This window comes from Chaetodon auriga, chromosome 22, assembly GCF_051107435.1.
Source record: "Chaetodon auriga isolate fChaAug3 chromosome 22, fChaAug3.hap1, whole genome shotgun sequence".
In the NCBI taxonomy this organism is placed as follows: domain Eukaryota; kingdom Metazoa; phylum Chordata; class Actinopteri; order Chaetodontiformes; family Chaetodontidae; genus Chaetodon; species Chaetodon auriga.
Genome location: NC_135095.1, coordinates 6,641,914 through 6,661,105, shown reverse-complemented (window position 1 = coordinate 6,661,105; position 19,192 = coordinate 6,641,914). Strand labels below are relative to the sequence as shown.

The 19,192-nt window shown below is 42.2% G+C and overlaps 1 protein-coding gene across 2 annotated transcripts in view; it reads right to left on the bottom strand.

Annotated features, from left to right (window-relative positions):
* Nucleotides 1–338: 338 nt before the first annotated feature.
* The window catches only part of rerg (RAS-like, estrogen-regulated, growth inhibitor), a 31,359-nt gene continuing 12,505 nt past the window's right edge, over nucleotides 339–19,192 (bottom strand). For both annotated transcript variants that reach the window (XM_076722823.1, XM_076722822.1), the window contains 3 exons: nucleotides 7,094–7,150; nucleotides 3,591–3,664; nucleotides 339–1,843 (listed from right to left, as the gene is read on the bottom strand). In XM_076722823.1, coding sequence (XP_076578938.1) covers nucleotides 1,433–1,843; nucleotides 3,591–3,664; nucleotides 7,094–7,150 — 542 coding nt within the window. In that variant the 3' untranslated portion in view covers nucleotides 339–1,432. The remainder of the gene's footprint in view (nucleotides 1,844–3,590; nucleotides 3,665–7,093; nucleotides 7,151–19,192) is intronic.

The window sequence follows — 19,192 nt, the reverse complement described above, 5'->3', positions numbered from 1 at the left end:
GTGGATGTGCTTACCTCGTGTGTTGTCTGCCTTCTCATCACAGCTAAAACAGTCTGGTCCTCTTTTATTGTTTGCACACCTCTAATTTGACATGCCAAACGAAAAAGGCTGAGATTTAAAATTCAACATCATCAAATGGGTTTCAGGAGCTGGATATAAACCATATGGGGAAAGACACCAATCTGCCCATCTGGAGACTGTCACCATGTAAATGTGACATTTGATGGTCTGGCTGAATGCATTCATATCAATCACCTTGCTTATTATTTGAAACTTAGTACACTCCCAGACACTTACATTGATGTCAACCAAACACATGGATTCACTCAGAGAACAACTGTTGGGATATATCTCAGTTTTTAATTACAAGTGCACAGCTGGTTGTTTTCATCATACAGATCACACACATAAAGAAAAAAAAAAAAAAAACATTACATTTCAACAATTACAGTATCTTCTACTGTAGATGCATTTGGGATCTGTACACACTTAAGACACAGCCGTGCTTATCGCACATACTGTAGTTTACAGTATTAAAATGACGGCCACAGAGTACATCCCTGGAACGTGACATATCGGGATGGACCTTTGGTGGTTTGGAGAAAACGGTGGAAATGTTCTCTCATGGGCTGAACATGTGCTTTGGTTCCTCGAGGACAAGATCTTGAAGAGCACACGTCCTGGACAAACACAAGCAGCCACTGCAGAACATTTAATGTCAACAAAACACTGTGGACTTTATTACAAGGCTTGTTCGAAGGACAGACATCGACTACGCCGGGGAGTTTGCTCGGGTTGACATGCGTGAAGAGCTGTGAATCTACTGTTAATGAATAATAGTCTTATTTTTCTGGTCTTATGTTTCTTTGACCAGTGCTGACGGTTACAACAGTTACGTACATATCGGTTGAAGTACATCACAATATCCCCCCACAGACAGAGAAACAGAGAGGAAAATGCGAATCTTTTCGTTCGACATCAATAAATGTTCCGATTCTGTGCATGCTAAATAGGACAGCTTGCATGCTTCGTTTCCAGACTGCGTCCTGGCTTGTTTATCAATTTAAAGAGAGTTAGATGAGAGGATAAAAGAAAAAAAGTTGAGAGCCTCACCATTTTAATAATTCATCGTGAAACATCTCACATCTCGTCAGAATCCAGGATTACTTTGATCCAAATGAGCTCATATGTCTGGACGAGAAATCATCCTTAAAGGCTCCCATGCGAAAGTGACCATGTGGTTTACCTCTTCCGGGAGAAGAGATATTGCTCTCGGGACATTTTGATGGAAGATGATCGGAGAAGAAGTAAAGAACACATCCCACGTTAAATCAGTCACATTTTGTCCATTTCAGAGCCAATAATGGCTTGAAACATTTACATGAGACAAATTTACATTTCTTGTGCCATCGAGCAGTGGTGTGGCTCTTCCCTAGCTGCTGATCTTGGTCAGCATCTTGTTGATGGCCTGTTTGACGTGTGTGGTGGAGCTGCGGCGTCTGGCCTTGCCCTGCACGGCCTTGCGGCGCCTCACCTCGCGGCACAGCTCGTGGAAAGCCTCGGCCACGGCGCCGCCTTCATTGTCACACGCTGAACATTCGTAGAAGGCGCACGCCATTTCAGCTGCCAGCCGTTCGCCTTCCTCCGTGCCAACCTGCCGGACGTGGTCCAGATCGGACTTGTTACCCACAAGGACCAAGGGCACGTTTTTTGGCTTCTTCACCTCCTCTAGGAGACTTCGGAGCGGCGCCACCTCCTCAAAGCTTCCCCTGTCTGTGATGTCGTACACGATGACGAATCCGTCGCCCCAACGCATGTGGCCCTCCTTCTGTTGAATGTCCTCCTGAGATGAAGACAAAATGTGGTGATACTTGTGTTTGCTCGCTGAGATCTAGATGAGAGAACGCTATCGTTCCCATATTTGTATTCTAATTAGAAAGCTACAACCAATGGGGAGTTCGCTTACTTTAGCATGTCCAAAGGTAATAAAATCCATAGCGTTAACTTCCTTTATTAATTTGGGAGCTTTGGGGTGCATTTGGCGATTCCCCGCTGCCAGTCTTTGTGCTATGCTAAGATAACCTGTTAGCTGTAGCTTCATATTTTCCATACAGCATGAGGAACAGGATCAATTTTTTCATCTAACTGTCCTCAAGAATGTGAATTTCCCAAAATATAGAACAATTGCCGTAAATTTTGTGACTGTAAACCTTTTGAAAAGAGGACTTTTTAAATTGTTCTTGCATATGTGTTAGTTTGAAGCCAGTATTTGTATTTTTAGTTTTGAGTTGTCTTGGCTGTTTTCAGCATATATGACACATCTATTTTTTTCATGCATTTGTGTTTCCTGACTTTCTCTCTGCTCTCTCCCACACATGCTTTAAGCCAGGAATTAAATTCTGCAGCTGTCTGAGGGACGTGAAAATTCAGGCATGTGCTCCTAATTTGATCATGTTGAAGCAGAAACAGTCCGCTGGGTTATTACAGGACTTAACTGGTCGTGTGGCAGACCTGAAATTATAACCTGACTGGTGGGAGGCACACAGGTCCTGGTCTCATAGTTATTGATAGAGCAAGCTTAAAAAATATCGTATCCTTCCAGAGGACAGATGTGTACTTGACTGACTTTTGAACCTGGAATTTATGAGCTAACAAGAAGACTCTACCTCCACAAACCATGATCGCATTAGCACAATGCTTTGATACAGCCAGAGTCAGGAGAGACCTGACATCCAGCGCAACCATGTCTGGAAATATTCAGATCTCATCCTAATGCCAGCTGAAAATAGACTACAATATAATGAGAGAGAGATGACTTGGCTGAAGTGTCGCAGAGGAAATCAGCCGCCAACAGAACACCTACGCAGCACTGCAGCATATTTATCTTCAGCCAGAGGACTTACGCAAGCTCTCCCTCATGGCCAGGACCCTGCAAAGCTCCTGTCACACTGCAGGAAATTACCATGTGAAAGTGCCATTCAGTGTCACATGTACTCCTTCTACAATTCTTCAGATGAGCGTTTCTATGTATCAAATCTTTCCAAGAAAAAGCAGCAAAGGCAAGATGATACCTGAGCATTCGAGTTGATTTGCATTACAAAGTGGACCCATGTCAATTTTTCAAAAGGGAAAAGAAAGTATGGATTTTTGTAGAGGTGTGTGGCCACTCTCCATTTCCACTGTGACTTTTGAAAATACGTGGGTTTCAATTGTTGAATCATCAGCTCACCACTTCAGTCATTTAGAAAATGACTTTCATTTGGTTTTGTATTCTGCTTTTTACCGGGATTCACACGATACTTTGCTGACAGAAGTAATCAGTTACACTGAGAGAAGAGGCCAGAAGGATAGAATTTAGACCTTCAGGACTCTGTTTTTATGCTAATGGACGTACAGTTTATTCAAACATTAACACAGAAATATATGTTATTTGCAGTAAGTGCATATAGTGTGCTGTGGGTGTTTTTCTTTTGGTTTTGTGTGTGTTGCTCGAAGATGTCTCGTTATATTTTTGACGTTAAGCCTTAACTTAAATCCATCCAATCCTTGGAGTCGAGTTGGATTAGGGAAACGGGGATAATTTATCTCACCTGCCCTGCAGTGTCCAGAATCTCCATGCTGACAACCTCATCGTCAATGTTGGCTTGATGACGATATGTTGACTCTGTAACACACAAAAAAGCAGATGGATTCAATTAACACAGCTTTTAGACATTCAATCCACCATGAATCATGATTTGATAGTAGCTCCTAACACGGGAGTAAAACTCATTGTAATGCATTTTTGCTGAATGACATATCACTATGAAGGTAGGCAGACATGAAATCTGTGCAAAATAAGTCATCGCTATTGAAGTGGAACATATAATTCCACCTACTGTTATTTTGAATGATTCAGAGGATCACTCATAAAATTTGATGAGTACTGTGTGTACAACTTCTACACACCAAACCTTGGCTTCTTATTGAATATTGAACCCTCCATGAATAATGCATGTTATTGCTTCATTTCAGCTTCTTTAGTATTAAACTCATGGGTCTACAAGACTGACTGACCTGACATGGGGCACTAGAATTACACTGCAGATGTCTTCTATGATGCATGGTCCAAATTTCTGTGTTAGCCATAGACCCTTATGTCAAGGGATTAACCATTTACTGCAAATGATGATACCGTTGGATTGTGAGGAGTGCTTGAGTAGCGGAAAGGTTACAGCTCATGTGGCATGTGGTTCGATTCAACGACCCCTAGTGATCCTCTTTCTCCCTTGTTTCCTGTTTGCCTGTCTCTAGTGAATAAAGGCAAAAAAAAAAAAAAAAAAAGAATCTGGAAGAATCCAAGCAGCGACAAGGATTCTGCCGGAAAAACAAATTTCCCCACACAATGCACTCTGGCATAGACACCGACTCTTGCAACGACCTAAAATGACCTGAGCTTCACCTCTAGCTGCTTTGAAAAGCTTCTTATTCCTGGCACAGGAACACAGTTGTGAACTGTGACCGTGGCCTTTCATTCCACCAGCACAGGAGTTATCTGCCTGAATTGCCCCCTTGTAAAAAACCCATCTGTGTAAACACCTGGCAGAGAGCACTGAAGCCCCCCAAAACCCTCCTTGTAAAGAGAGAGATTCTGCTGGATTTTGCCATTATTTCAACCAGAGGGCTCAAGCCAGCGCTCTCTCAAGGCTTTTTTGGCTTTGTGAATCTAGCCTTACAATTGCTTTCAGCTTGTGACTCATGTCCTATCTGCTCTGCTATTTCTTGATGCACGATTCTTAGCTTAGCAGGTCTAGAAATCAGTATTTTTTTTAAAAAAAATCACCAAATTTCCATTTGCTTTTTCTTGAGGAGAATTTATACATCTTGTTCCTCCCATCACTTTTAACTTTTTCTGTTCGTTCACTTTGCTGGCACAATGCTCCATGGTACTACAAAGCCTAATCCGTTTGCTAGTGGCTATCAAGCAGCAGAATTGTAAGCTTGTGATTGGATGTTTCAAACCAAAATACACCTGACTCAAAGTGATGATCGAACAGCTTAGTGAGGACAAACAACGATAGTAAAAACATGTCAAAACGATGTTCAAATTATCATTGAAAAGAGCTTGTTGTTGCTCCAGTCCGCATCCGGCTGTGTCCCAGGTGCACTCACCTCTCCGGGGGATAAACTGCTTCCTGTGACGTGAATTAAATGTCACAGAGAGCCAGAGGTGGAAGCAGAGTGGCGATTTATAGCTGTTTGGCTGGAGGCATGAGGAGCATCTGTGATGAGGACAACCAGAGTCTCACACAGCAACCCGTGGGACAGCCTATTTCAGGAGTCATCACTCTGTCAACGGCAAACAGCACCCGATCTGTCCACGTCCACCCCTCTGTGTATTTGTTGCTAAATGCACTGACAGGGGGCAGGATGATTTAACCAGCCCCATCATCCATCTAAAGGTCTTACAGAGAAACAAAAGCAGTAATTTTCCTGGCAGCAAGCAATTCATCCCTCATAATTCAAAACCCCTCACCGCCTGAGGGCTGTTTTGGCAGAAGGTAGAAAAGGAAAGTGTCACGCTAAACAGAATCCAGTTTGTTGCTCTAGTTCATCAACGCACGCTGCCCTGAACTGCTCCATCAACCAGATGAAAATCGCTATGCTCTTACACATGCTTTACAGTCATTTATTTCCAAAATACTCAGAGCAGAAACACCCTGTGCAGTATGCAACACAATCGCTGTTGTGATTCCAGGAGAAGCAGCTCAGCATTCATTTCTATGTGCCAAAGGCAACTAGATTCTGTAACCGCATGGTGTGCAGGGACAGAAATGACTACTGCTGTGTTATAGATATCTGAATTCTGAACAGCTACTGTTTCTCATGGTGCCATGGTGAACTGCTGTGCCAGTGCTAATCCAAGACACATGCATACAAAGTCAGCCGATGAATTCTTTTTGCATCATTAATTCTGATGCAGGAACACAGGATGTCACAGTTTGGATGATGCCATCCTAAAAGGCTGGAGTTGGAATAAGGATGAGAATGAGCGCATCAAACAAGTTGAATCACACAATAGCTTCTTTCTCTTCTGACGTAGATTCTGTGTCACCCACAGGTGTCTGAAATCACTTCTTCATGCCTGGATAGTCCTGGATTTGGACTAGCTCTCGTCATTGGAGCCCCAAAATATAAATTTTGCTCCTGAGACAATTAAGCATTCCAAAAGAGAACTTAGGTTTAACATTGTAATGAAAGCTGAGACTGGAAAATTTTGTATTTCACTTTCTAAAGATTCTTCATAGTTTCTAAAATTGGGCTCAGCAGTTCAAGAGGAGCATTTGCTTGAGGCAGCTGTTTTGGATTTTTGTCTTTAGTGGTGTACACGACACCTCTGCTCTCGGGCAGAACCAGAACATGCTGGAGCAATTGTGTGCGCCAACCAGCTAAATCTGACCCCCATCAAAATGAATAGGTCGCTTATAAATGGAGATGAATGGTGAGCTGTAGACACTAGAGGGCATATTGAGATAGTTCAGCCCATGTTATGGCAGAAATCCTGTGTTTCTAAGACCAGCACTCTGCACGCACAACCCCAACCTGTGTGATGTGCCCGTAATAGGGTTATAATAAGGTGTCAGCCACTTCATGGGTAATTTCAGTCAGGCAGTCTGATTGGCCACAGCCACCCTCCAACGGTGCTGTTATTCCCATTAAGCACCTCAAGCTGTGCTTTCTTGGTTGTGATGCCAGCTCTTGTGGTGACCAAGTAGGCAGTTATGGCTCTTTTCCCCTTCTTTTTGAGCTTAATCATGTATGCTACTTGAAGTTTATACAGTACACATGTTTCATGAAGCTGGTACAAACACTAACAATACACTGCATTACTGCCAGAGTGTTTCCCAAAATATCAAACCCTTATTTTTCCTCTGACAAGGATACAAAAATGTTTGACAGAATGTTTTAACAGAAAAATGTATGAATGTGGTACAGTAGTAGTAGTACATAGTATTGAGGGCAATAGCTGTAGTACTGCTGCAAAAAAAAGAGGACAGCAGCAGTAGCAATGGTAATACTGATGGTTGTAAAAACAGATATCTTGTTGTCTTACCAAGTGTTGGGTCATACTCCCAGATGAAGCGTCTGGTCAGAAATCTCACCACCAAAGCTGAGGAGGACAACAGATAATGACATGTTCAGAATATGAAAACAGCACAGCAAAATCGTAGCAGGTTAGTCTTCAATGTAGACTCCAACCATGAAAAGGCCATGAGATCCAAACCACTTTAATGCCCTTCTCATCTAAATGCTAATAGAAGAGAACTCAAACAGCCTTCAGGATGAAACATCTCCGAGTGAAGTTCGTCATTAGCTGCTTCTCTCATGTGGGATAGTGTGCTCTTTAGAGCATCAGCCTTAGTCCCAGTTTAAAAAAAGAAACACCCCCAGCAGGCCTGTGATTCACTCTCTTAATAGTTTACATCAACAAGTCATCAGCCGCACGGAAATGTTGATCTCCTCCATTCAGACAGAATTACGAGGCCATCACCTGTGTATCACACAGAGCTACAAACCAAACAGTCTCTGTGAGGCAGAGTGAAAGTACCTTCGAACATTAATTAGAAATATGGACTAAAGGACTGTGATGCAGGAGGTTTTGAAGAAGTTAGGAAACTGAAAACTTCATGCCCATCAAAATGTGACAAATATCTCTACAGCTCGTACTTATCTGTCTTTCCCAGCAGCTTTTTGCGTGTTTCATCCAAAAGCCGAGATCAAATTGTGTTCTTGATTGATCTTATCAATGGGGCGACAGAAACACTTCTCTGCTGCCTGTTATGATACTATCATCCCCCAGTACTTCACAGCTGAGCACTACAGTGATATCCAATTAAGACATCAAGCTTTTCATGCTCAACTTTACCCCCCAGGTAGTCACTGCAGGAGGTACGTGCCTCAGTTCTGCTGTCGTTTATCTAAAAACTGCAGCTTTTCTGCCTTTAGTTGAGTTAATGGGTAAGCTGGATGGCACTGAGTCCTCTAGGAGAGGGATAAGGAAAATCCATCTATAAGGCTTCACAGGCATATCCAAACATTATGCAGCTATTTATTCATGTGTCTCCCAGAATATGTTAAAAATGTGAAGGAACAGTTTGGGAAATACACTTATTGCTTGCAAAAGAATGACACCACTCTCATGCTCGTGCATGAAATATGGAGCTAGAGCCACGAGGCAATTAGCTTAGCTTAGCATAAAGAGTGGAAGATGAGAGAAACAGCTATCCTGGCTCTGCCCAAATTTAAAAAATAGGCCTATTGCTGCGCTCGAAGGCAAAATGGCAAGGAGGGCATTCATAGTGGGAGTATAGGGGCAGGGAGTTCCCGAAGCAATTCCACTATCTGACAAACATTTCTTCCTTATTTTGCCCACACTTTTCGAACCATAGGTGAATAAAGACACTTTCCAGACATTAGCAGACCCACTTACTTTTTTTTTGCTTTTTGTTAATTATTTGCTGACACACACCAACAAGCAAATGTTCACTTTCAATCCACTTCTCTACAGGAGCTGTCATGTGCCCGATTGACTTCCAATGGGCCTGAGTGGTCCACTTGAGTCCAGCCGTGTATCTGTGTCCTCATGTCAACTTACTGAGCTGCTGTTTGTAGCAAGGAGACGACGGGGAAACAGCTTTGCCTTTGAACTGAGAAAAACCATCCATCTTGGCCAGGCCTGTTTTCCGCTCATAATTAGCCACGACAAGGAAAGGAAAGAAAACCTATTATGTCAGCCAGAATGCTGCTGCCACGTTTCATTACGCTCCTAAAGAACTCAAGTCCAGCCTTTGAGCTCAAGGCAGTGTTTGATGATGACTGAGAGTCTGTGCTCAAACGTTTTGTCATTTGTGCATACAGAGCAGCAGTGGAAACCCTCACCCTGCTCTCTTTTATAAGCCAAAACACTTCTTTTACTCCACAATGTTAGATCAGTTTCTCTGTTTATTAGCATGAGCGTGGTGAGCAGACTCACTACAGACACACAGGCAGGTCTTTTCCTGCTACATATACAGGTCCATAGCTTTCTTTACCCTTTGAAATGTCCTGTTATAACCCTGTTTTGTTGACTTTGTTCTTCGGTAAACCACATAACCCCTGTCTTTCCTAGCACACTTAATGTGTTTTCAGGCAAAGGCACAGTGTGTCATGCAACTTTCAATTACTCCCTGAATGCCCCAAAAGCAGAACAGCAGCAGATAATTTGTCATGCTGTTTAGAAGGCAGACTGACATGCACGTTTCTTCTCCACGCACATTTGCTTCTCTTGTTCTGTGCCGAATTTCCCACTGAGGTTATTTCATGCTGTCTCTGCTGTAGTGGCCTGGATTCCAGGTAGACAGAACAACCAATGGGGTGTGAAGTCCTTTCCTCATTAGAGGTAACTGTATCTCCTGCTTTTCACTGCCACGAGAAGAAACGTACACATGGAAGAGAGGAGCCTTTGTTAACGTGCGTCAATATGGACATTGTGGCCCAGATTCACTAAAGGTTTGCAGAGGGAATAATGTGCTCTGTATCACCAAGCTGACCGGATAACAAAGGCAGGGGATTCACTGACTGTGTGCAGTGAGAGGAAAGCTGATAACAGTGTTGGTATTAAAAAAAAACAAAAAACAGCCTCAATGCGATGCACCTGTCAAGGTCATACATACCGCTGCTGTGGAAACCTCATAGCACCAGTTTTGATGCTGTCATTAACTGAAGGATTACATTGTTTAAAATGGAGCCACACTTTTAACACGTTGCACCTCTCCTAATTTACTGTCGCACATGCTGATTATTGTGCGCACAAAGGCACCAAAACTGAAGCATTTCAGGTGATGGAAACAATCATGCACCTGGAACTGGTGATAGACATTGTTAAAGCAGTGAGGTTTTGTATGACTTGTCTGTGGCATAATTGGATTTGCATACATTGCTTAATTAAGAAAATAAAACCCAGTGCTCTTATCTCAAGCACAGAAATGCACCAAACACCTGTATCTCTTTAAGACAAATGTCTCACTTAGAAAGTTAGAAAGCCAATGTTCACTCTCCTGTTTTTGGTCTCTGCCAACTCTTTATATCTGTCTCTTTAGCTGCTAAATGCTTCACTATGTTCGCCAGCTTGTCACTTAACTGTTTGGTGCTGGGCAGGTAGTGTGCAGTGGGTTTATCAGAGCTTTACAGCTGAAAACAGCTTCCTGCACTGATTGGAAACAGGGCTGATGGGAGAATACAAAAGATGCAAACAGTAAAACAATGAGCTGAAAGCTAAAGCTAAAACACTGCAGAGCTGAGGGGAACTGTAAAGTCCTGAGATAATTCTTTGTGGGTTCATCACTACAAGGAACTACTTTCACTTTACCACAGAAATATTCATTATAACCATAAGCCACCGGTCATACCAGACCAAGTTAAGGCTGTAGCACCAAAACTATCATGAATTCAACTTTCCATTTGTGAAAAGAAGAATGTCTTGTTTCTCTTCTTTTAAAAGTTGTCATCTCACTCGCCCACATTCCCAAGTTTCCTTCCACGTGGTTATCAGTTTGATACGCTCAGTAGCATCTTCAGCAAACCCTCTTCTGATGGAGTTTAATGTTTGGGTAACAAGTCAATACAGTGTCAGCAAGGGAGCTGAGGAGAGACACTTTGACGGGCTGTGCTGACAGGTCTCCTGTGACAGACACCATGCACACAGCAGAGATTTCATCACCTGGCGAATGACAGAAAACTCTATTTTAAAATCAACTAGCTATTTCATAAAGACTACTTTCACCATGTGTTTCTAAAAAGCAGCCACACAGACATAGCACAGTGGAGGAATGATGATATTGTTCCACCTTTGTCACAAAAAACATAATTTCTGTACAGTGTTAGGCTAAAAATCGTGATGGAGGAGGAATCGCTGTTGGTGTCTTCTCCCTCCAACACGGCAGCATCGCCTCGAGCACATGCAGTGTGGTATATGTATGGCCATTTGAAAAGTTCCCTGTTCTGTTAAATTGGAGGTGTTGCCATGTAATATCTGGAATCTGGCACGTTGACTAAATCAACCACCCGTCACTGAAGATGGGCCGTTTGGTTTGTCTCAGTCTCAAGCTGCAAGTTGGTTTTCTGCAACTTGATACTTCCATCAAATGCTGCAGCCGAGCAGACAAACTGATCTGATTTGATCAAAGTCTCCAGCCCAGGCTTCACAGGGCCAATCTGAGCTGATGGATGGAGGAGTGCCGAGTTTTCACATTTACGTCAAACACATCATCCACGGGAGGTGTTTGCCAAAAGCCGCTTTTGTCCAAAGTGACCTAATCACATTAGCGGCAGAATGTTGGACTCATTGCAAACAAAGCAAGAGCAATTAGCGGCGCCCATGGTCCTGTTCTGAGCCGGCGCAGTGTTACTCATTGAACAGTCTCTATTGATTCCCCACGGCCATCAGACGGACACCCACGGCTCTTTGGTTCCTTTCAGCCACAAAAACACCTCTTTACTGGTTGACAAGTAGAGCTCTCCCAGTGCTGTGCAGCTGTAGTCAAGTTTTGTACCTATTGTGTTCATGTCATGTTAGTTCATGTCATGCAAGCCAGCTGTGCTGATAAGACCAGAGGTGAAATGATTAGGCCGGATTCTGACTGAAAAATCAGAGAGCACAAGCGAGCATAAAAAGTAGCAGTGCCATGTTTATTGCAGCATGCATACATTCGACGCTTGATCCATATTCATTTTTATCACTGAATGTTCTATGACTGTGTGAATATCTTCATCTCTATGAAGCTCATGAGAGCTCAGAAATATTAAGAATAGAAGAAATGTAAATAATTCATCAGCAATTTCAGATCTCCCACAGGACTGCGTTAAAATATTCAAGAAAAAGTCTGGTTCAATTGTACAAAGAACTCAATCTTGTTTCAGAGTTAGACTGATTAGGGGGTTCGGTTGCACTGATTGATGTCATCAGACTAGAAATTTACCCCTCTGCCGGCAGGAAACACTGTTCTCATGTTTTACGTGAATAGAAGGTAGGTGAATCATTAACCACACTTGCTGTTTCTGGGGTTTTATTGCAGTTCTGTCAGAAGAAATGCAGACAGTTGCTGCCCTGCTGCCGTGTTGGCAGACAAGAGGCTGTGGATTTACACACATGTGGCCCCAAATGCTTATAAAGTACGAAGATATTGACCTATGATGTTAACTGGAATCATCAAAGCTATCCTTCATGCTGCAAAATCCAATTGACATTTTTGTTCCAATTATGTCAAGAAGTTTGAAATTGTAAGACTCATTTGTATGGAATTGCTATTTTTGTAGCAGGGCCTCATCCCTAATCAATATCCTCACAACTTATTATCATTGAGACCTGCTTTTAGATTGCACTGCTTTGTGCAGTGATTATTGATTTGGGATTTCCTGCATTTTAGTCTTGTAGCTCTGCTGGGCCAGTTTTGTCAAAGCTCAAGCATTAATCCTGCAGAGCTTCAGCACGTATACAAGGCGTTACTGGACTAAATCGCTTCCACTGATGCATTATTAGTGAACCAAAGGATAGACACAGTAAAAAGTTATTAGACGAGTGCAGCAGCTGACAAGGAAGGATGAAAAATGGGATCGCTGTTCATTGCTTCCAGAGTTCACACAGATTTATTCAACCTTTTTTTTTATTATTATGTGACAGATAGTCAATTTAAAGCCGTTTCCAGCATTTTTTTGTTATTTCTTGCAATATAAAGCAGATGGAAACACATTTTTACATTACTGTTTGTGTCTCAACCAGCATGTTTCCTCTGTGTAAATAGTGTTTCTTCAGTGTTCCTTCACACACACACTGAAAAGTGACAGCCCTGAGGCTAAAAACAGACAAACATATTAGTTACAAAAGCATCCAAACCACTTCCTGAACAGGAGGTCAGGCCACTGTTCCCATTCTCAAAGCTTTCCCAGAGTTCCTTTCACCACCAGTCTCTCTCTGGGGCACGTCAGCATCCCAAACCACCAACACCAAGCCTCTCTGGAGCTTCTGGATAGACATAAACCATATATAAGGAAATGTATGTATTGTATGTCTTTGGAAAAGGGACTTGTGGGAGTCCCATTGGTGCCAGGGGAAATATTCAATCTCTGCCAGTTGCCAAATATAAACGAGATCAAGTCAGACATCTAATCATCTGAGCTCCGTTCCAGATCAGATTGCAGCTCGCCAATCAGGCCCCGTGCATATTTGTTTTACAATTTCCCCAATGCCCTGCAAGAAGGGATGTGGGAAGGCTAGAGTAAGCTGAGTAACAATAACACACAAGGCAACGGTAAACATGTCATCTCCCATGAGTGATGGTGTCACTGTCTGGGCCGGTCGGGAACAAATATTTCACTTTGTGAGAGCTGGGGTTCAGGGGAATTCAGGTTTAGAGACCAACAGTAGTTTTGAACAGTGAGCTGCAGTGAAGTTCAACGTTCAAACGAAAAACAAACAATCCTGTGAGCACCCATTTTAGGCTAATCAGAAACACTACAATTGAGCATTGACAAAGAATATTTCGGTAGCAGCATTTTCATGTGCATTCCGACTAAACTGAGCGTTCGCTAATCCCGTTCACCAAACAGCAATTGTCCGATCATAGCTTAGCAACTGTATTTCTAGTATAGCTTTTTATAGCTTTTATAGCATTAGCCACTGCAGCACTGATGCATGTATAACTGCTGCACGGCACAAGTGGCCAGTACAGGACAACTGGCAATATTATCATCATAAAATGCATGATAATATCTTTTCCTAAAACATGAATCCAGTAGTACTTCTTTCATCACTTTTCTTGCTCTCCAGATCAGCTGAAAGCAGACCCGCCAACCCTCCCCGGCCAATTATGAACACATGACTCACCGCTTTCCTCCTCCATGAACCAAAACTCATTAGTTACTGAGGTTTGCAGATTCCATACACCATTTAAATTAATGAGATGTGCGGTATAATCAGTGCATCTGCTTTTCTGAGAATAATGGACCAGCTTTCCATTTTCAGCCATGCTTAATTACTCATTAGTTATGGGATAACTAATAATTAGCCCGGTTTTCATAAACAATATGTAAATTACATGTTTTAAATGAACAACCTTTGCGCACTTATCAATTTCCATCTGATATAGCAACCTGTCCAAAGTAGAACTAATGAATTACCACTTCAGGTGTAGTATGGTGTCGACGTAATAGACGAGCAAATTCCTTTCCAAAACTTCAAAGAATCATTAATCACCCAGTGTTGCCCTGGAGATCACCAGCAGTGAAAATGAATACATCTCTCTTAATATCAGTGCGAGCAGCCTCCGGTTCGTAGCTGACAGACAGGCTAGCATTTGCATTTGTTGTGCCGTGAACACATTCCCTCCGTCACAAAGTGCATTTTGGCAGCTCGATTGTTTCTGACGCTTCAGCCAAGTTCTCATAATAAATCAAACTGCAATTAAACCATCAGGTGCAGTGTTTCGCACTCTTGAGCCATTAAATTGTTTTCCCTATTCAATCTGCAATCATGAGTGGTGTAATTATGCTGGTGATGTTGGTAAGACAGAGAAAGATAATCTTTGCATTGAGTTGACAGATTGGTAGACAATTAACTGAGCCCTGTTACAGGATTTTAGACTGTCTTCTACATAAACATAAACATATATAATTACATACATTAGTCACCCTTGTGTAATATGAAAGATGCCACTTGTAGTGGCACTTCATTTGAACAAGATGACCTACTGATGTCAGCCAATCAGAGTCTGGCAGTGTGAATCCTCACATTTATTCAATGATAACTACACTGAGATCCAACAAGATTTAACTCAATAGAAAACATAATGTCATGTCAGGAGGTTTGGCCATCAGCACTTTGAGTGACAGTTTTAAAACCAATGTGAGTTGATTAACACGGCTCCAAAAATACAGTCCAGATGGGACGGACCACGACAACAAAACATGGACGAACTGTGACAAACATAAACACAGTTTGAGAGCTGTGACAGACAGATTGTATTGAACAGATTGAAAACTGTCACACAACAAGTTCCTCCACTGCTGATTCATTTACTTCCAGTTCAAAGTCGGTAACACAACCAGGTTTTTTCCACCCTCTGAGAAGCATTATTCTGCCTTATATAATATGTCAACTTTTCAATAGACCTCTGGTTGAATACACTTTGCCTTCTATGAAGATGGATGTCTTTTTTCTTTGATCACAACAAGTCGCTGTATGTATCAAGTTCACTTTGAATGACAGTAAAGGTCAGACAAACTCCCCTCAGCTCCACTTTGGACGAGCTCCACGAATGCACAATGGCAGGGAGAGAGGCAGTCTTTCTCCTCAGGGCCCTGTGGCTCTGTAAAATAGGGCACCAGAGCGGCTTTGATTTCACATCTCTGAAGATGCAAAGGGACAGAAGCTCGCAGTTGTGGGGTTAGAACAGGAAGGGCGTGAGGACTCTAACACCACATTCATCCCTTTAATTTAGTCTCTAACAATAGCACCACAGTGCTATTCATCAAGCGCCATGTGTGAGGCAGATGAGGGCGACCACACCTTAGAGAGCGATCGCCACTGTGATTACAAGCAGAAAGGTGAAGCACTGTGCACAAAGAGCAACTGGGAAAAAAGGGAAGTACCTATTTTCACCATGAAGACTGTCAACCTGGGTATTATATCGTTTAGACAATGGCCCCTGTCCACAGAAAAACAAAGCCCACATTTGAGGACACAATCCTCCTCACTGACTGAGATAATGAAGAGAGGTCAGCGCCTGTGATGCATCCAAGCTGAAGGATGAAACAGGTCATTTGTGAGTGCCTTCCAAAATGCATGATTGTCACAAAAATGATTCACATAAGGTTTTTGTGATCTGCCACTGCTACATCTAATGTTTGGTTAGATCTGGGCACAAAAACAACTGGTTTTAATTTGAGATTTAAAAAAAAAAAAAAAGGTTGCGATCATGGTTGAAAGAAATCAGTGTGTTGGCTGTTGGTAGAAAACAGGAAAAAATCCCATCTATTCACTCCAATATCTTGCCTAAAGCTGGTTTTATATCTGTCAAAAGGGGTTAATGGCGGTCTTCCCGTAAATACCTACAATGTAGAATTTGATTTGCTATAGGGTGACGATGACCTTCAAAGGTGAGATATCTTAGTATGTGTTGTATCTTTGTAGCCACCATGAGCCCAAAGTTTAATTACAGTCTCATGCATAGCTTCCAAAGCTACACCATAACTCTAATGTATGATTGTAAATCCCATTTAAGAGGTTTTGTACAGGTGTTTACCAATGCTGTCTGTTTTTACTTGAGGACAGTCTTGACTGATCCTGGTTTTGCGGCTCAGTTTGCTTTAATGTGGACAGAAACTGAGTAGGCTGTGTCCATGTGCCATTACTCAATAGTATCAAAAGGTTGTTTGAGGAGAAGTCTTAATCCTCCAATGCTTTCCAGAAGACATGAAAGGATGTATGCAGATTAAAGCTTTAAAATTAATTTTTGGAATATTTAATTAACAGGAAAGCCAGAAAATGTTACATTACTGATCTAAAAAAAAAAAAAAAAAAAAAGGTTTGAGGTGGGAAGAAATGGAGTTGCATAAATTAAACATCACTGAAGGTGGCCCTGAATATTAAACATGAACCTGTACCTTGGCTGATAACGTACCTTTGGAAGCAAAAGAAGAAAAATGCTTAATGGATCCATCATGAAATTTTAAAAGCGTAAGAGTAAGGTTGTTAAAAGCACGGAAGGAAAACCAGCGATGACTCACGTCTACTGAGGGCAGTGGCAGAATATACGGGTGGAGAATGGACAATATGTGGAGGCGGAGGAGAGGCGGAGGTGTGCTCTAAAAATAATCCAACGGCAAAAATAAGCACGTCCACTCGAGAAGCCCACCTTCCTGTGTCACAATCATTTCCCGTGATGGGTCCACCACATCTTTGTATGTGTCGAGGGAAGAATGATTAATTTCCTGATATTTATACTGAGGTTCGGAGGCACAGAACATTGGCTGCCAGGAACTTCTTTCCAGAAATAAATCCATTCTCAGCTAAACCTGTTTGTGAAGAGCAGAGGAGTGAATAGGTGAATAGAAACACCGGAGGGAGGTTTGGACATTGAATCCTTCCTTCAGAGAGCTCAAACATAAAAGGTGAGTGGCAGAGACACACCGTTCCTTTCTGAGGACCACTGGAAGCTCCGGCAGCAGATAGGTAGTGGGTTCAAGAGGCGGGGAAGCGGAGGAGGGTGGAGAAATATGGGCAGAGCACGGGCACGCCGAAGGAATTTAGCTGGTCTGACAGTTTAAAGAAGCCTCAGAGCTGCTAGTAGTAACAGAGGATTGACTGCATCTAGCTGCCATCTTAAAAGTGCTCCTCCTTAATTAGACCATATATTGCTGTGTGTCTCTCAAAAACTCTAAAAATTCACATCCAGCAACAAGACTAAGTGTATTCAGATCAACACATCCCCACAGGTAGACGGCTGAAAAGGTGAGCACATGCTCACCTTAATACCGATTTTCTTTGAGCAAATCAATTTTAATTAATTTCTTATTTAGATAGGTGTGTTTCTACATAATACTGCAGCTTTACCTCAACTGTCTCAACTGCCTGAAGAACTGCCATTACTTGATGATAAGTTCTCATTTTAGTGCTCATTTGAAGGCTAAATTAACGTGCTTAACATGCTGTTCACCTCCATCTGGCAATCATTCAGATGATTGCATTACTGTAAGAAAGAACAGAGAGAGAGAGGTGATAGGGCTGATAAACTGATAGAGCGGAGCTACATCAGAGAATTCAGTACTCATGCAGCTATATCATTCAAAATTGAATCGATTTTCTCTAACTAACTAACATATAACTTGTGTATGTCACTTCAATTTTGCAAATCCCAAGAAATTTCTCTCCCATCCCATCCTGAAAATACTTCACCCAAACATTTGTCTTTCTCTATCTGTCACAAAAACACACCCAAAGCTTCACCTCCAGTTCTTGGTCATTTTGGATCTGTTATCTACTGTTGTTAATTTTTGCACCTGGCCCTGGTTGTACTGTTGCCATGGCCGACTTGACATTACACCCACATGGAAGCAAGATGCCACGAGCTCTGCGCACGAGCTCAACACAAACCGAACAAATGCAACAAAAACATAATGCCTTCAAGCCTTACGTAACACACTAAAGGACATTAAAGTTGCTTAACGTTCTGCACAGCAGACACACCTTGTCTGAACATTTGCATCACTCCAGTTGCTCTGAAAGCCTCTAGTGAGTCTTTTTATATCTCTTATCTAAAAGACTAAAATCTGCCTTTGACATGCTGATTAGAGCACTTGTGCCACAGCATAATGCATTCGATGAGTCATACCTTATGGCTGCTCACCGCGTCTGGTGTAAGAATGTAATCAGGGGAGTCAAACTGCTAGCCAACATCACAGCTGTGGGCTCTCTCAGCTGTCAAAGGCCAAAGATGTGCCTGGAAACCCAAGCAGCGGGATGAGCAACTCTCTCTGCGCCTCTGCATCCTGTTAATTGCTCGGCGGCGGAGAGCAAGGAGGTGCACACAGAAAGCCTGATGGATGTTATTTAATTACTTTCCATGACTTTCATTTCCTCCAGCAGGCATCACAGGAAGTTGATTTTGGAAGCAGCGTGATCATTGCAGCAGTGATTTGAGTGTAAAAGGTTGGTCGTGCCATCTTTCAGCAGGAAGCCGCGTTCATCGTCGTTATGATGAGCTCACAATGTGATACTGTCAAAATCATTTAGAGACACGCTGTTAGTTTGCACACTGTCTTCTTCATACACCATATTACATAAAATGAATTAGATGTCCACAATACAAGACAGTATTATATCATTTTAAAAATCTGACTGACTTTGTCACCATATGTTGAATATCTTGTATATTTTTCACCGTTTTGTGCACAAAGAAAAAAAAAAACAACTTTACGAGAATGTTACCTCACATACCAAAACTGCCAAAACGCCTTACACGAAATAATTTTCCTTTTAATAAATGTCTAGTTGCTTTCTAACACAACAGTGGCTCATCAAAAGGCAAAATGGAAATAAGAAGCGCAGAGTTAAAGCGAGAGTAAGCGAGTTTTCCCTGCAGCAAGGGATTAGGCAGAGGAGACATGACTGGAAGTTTTA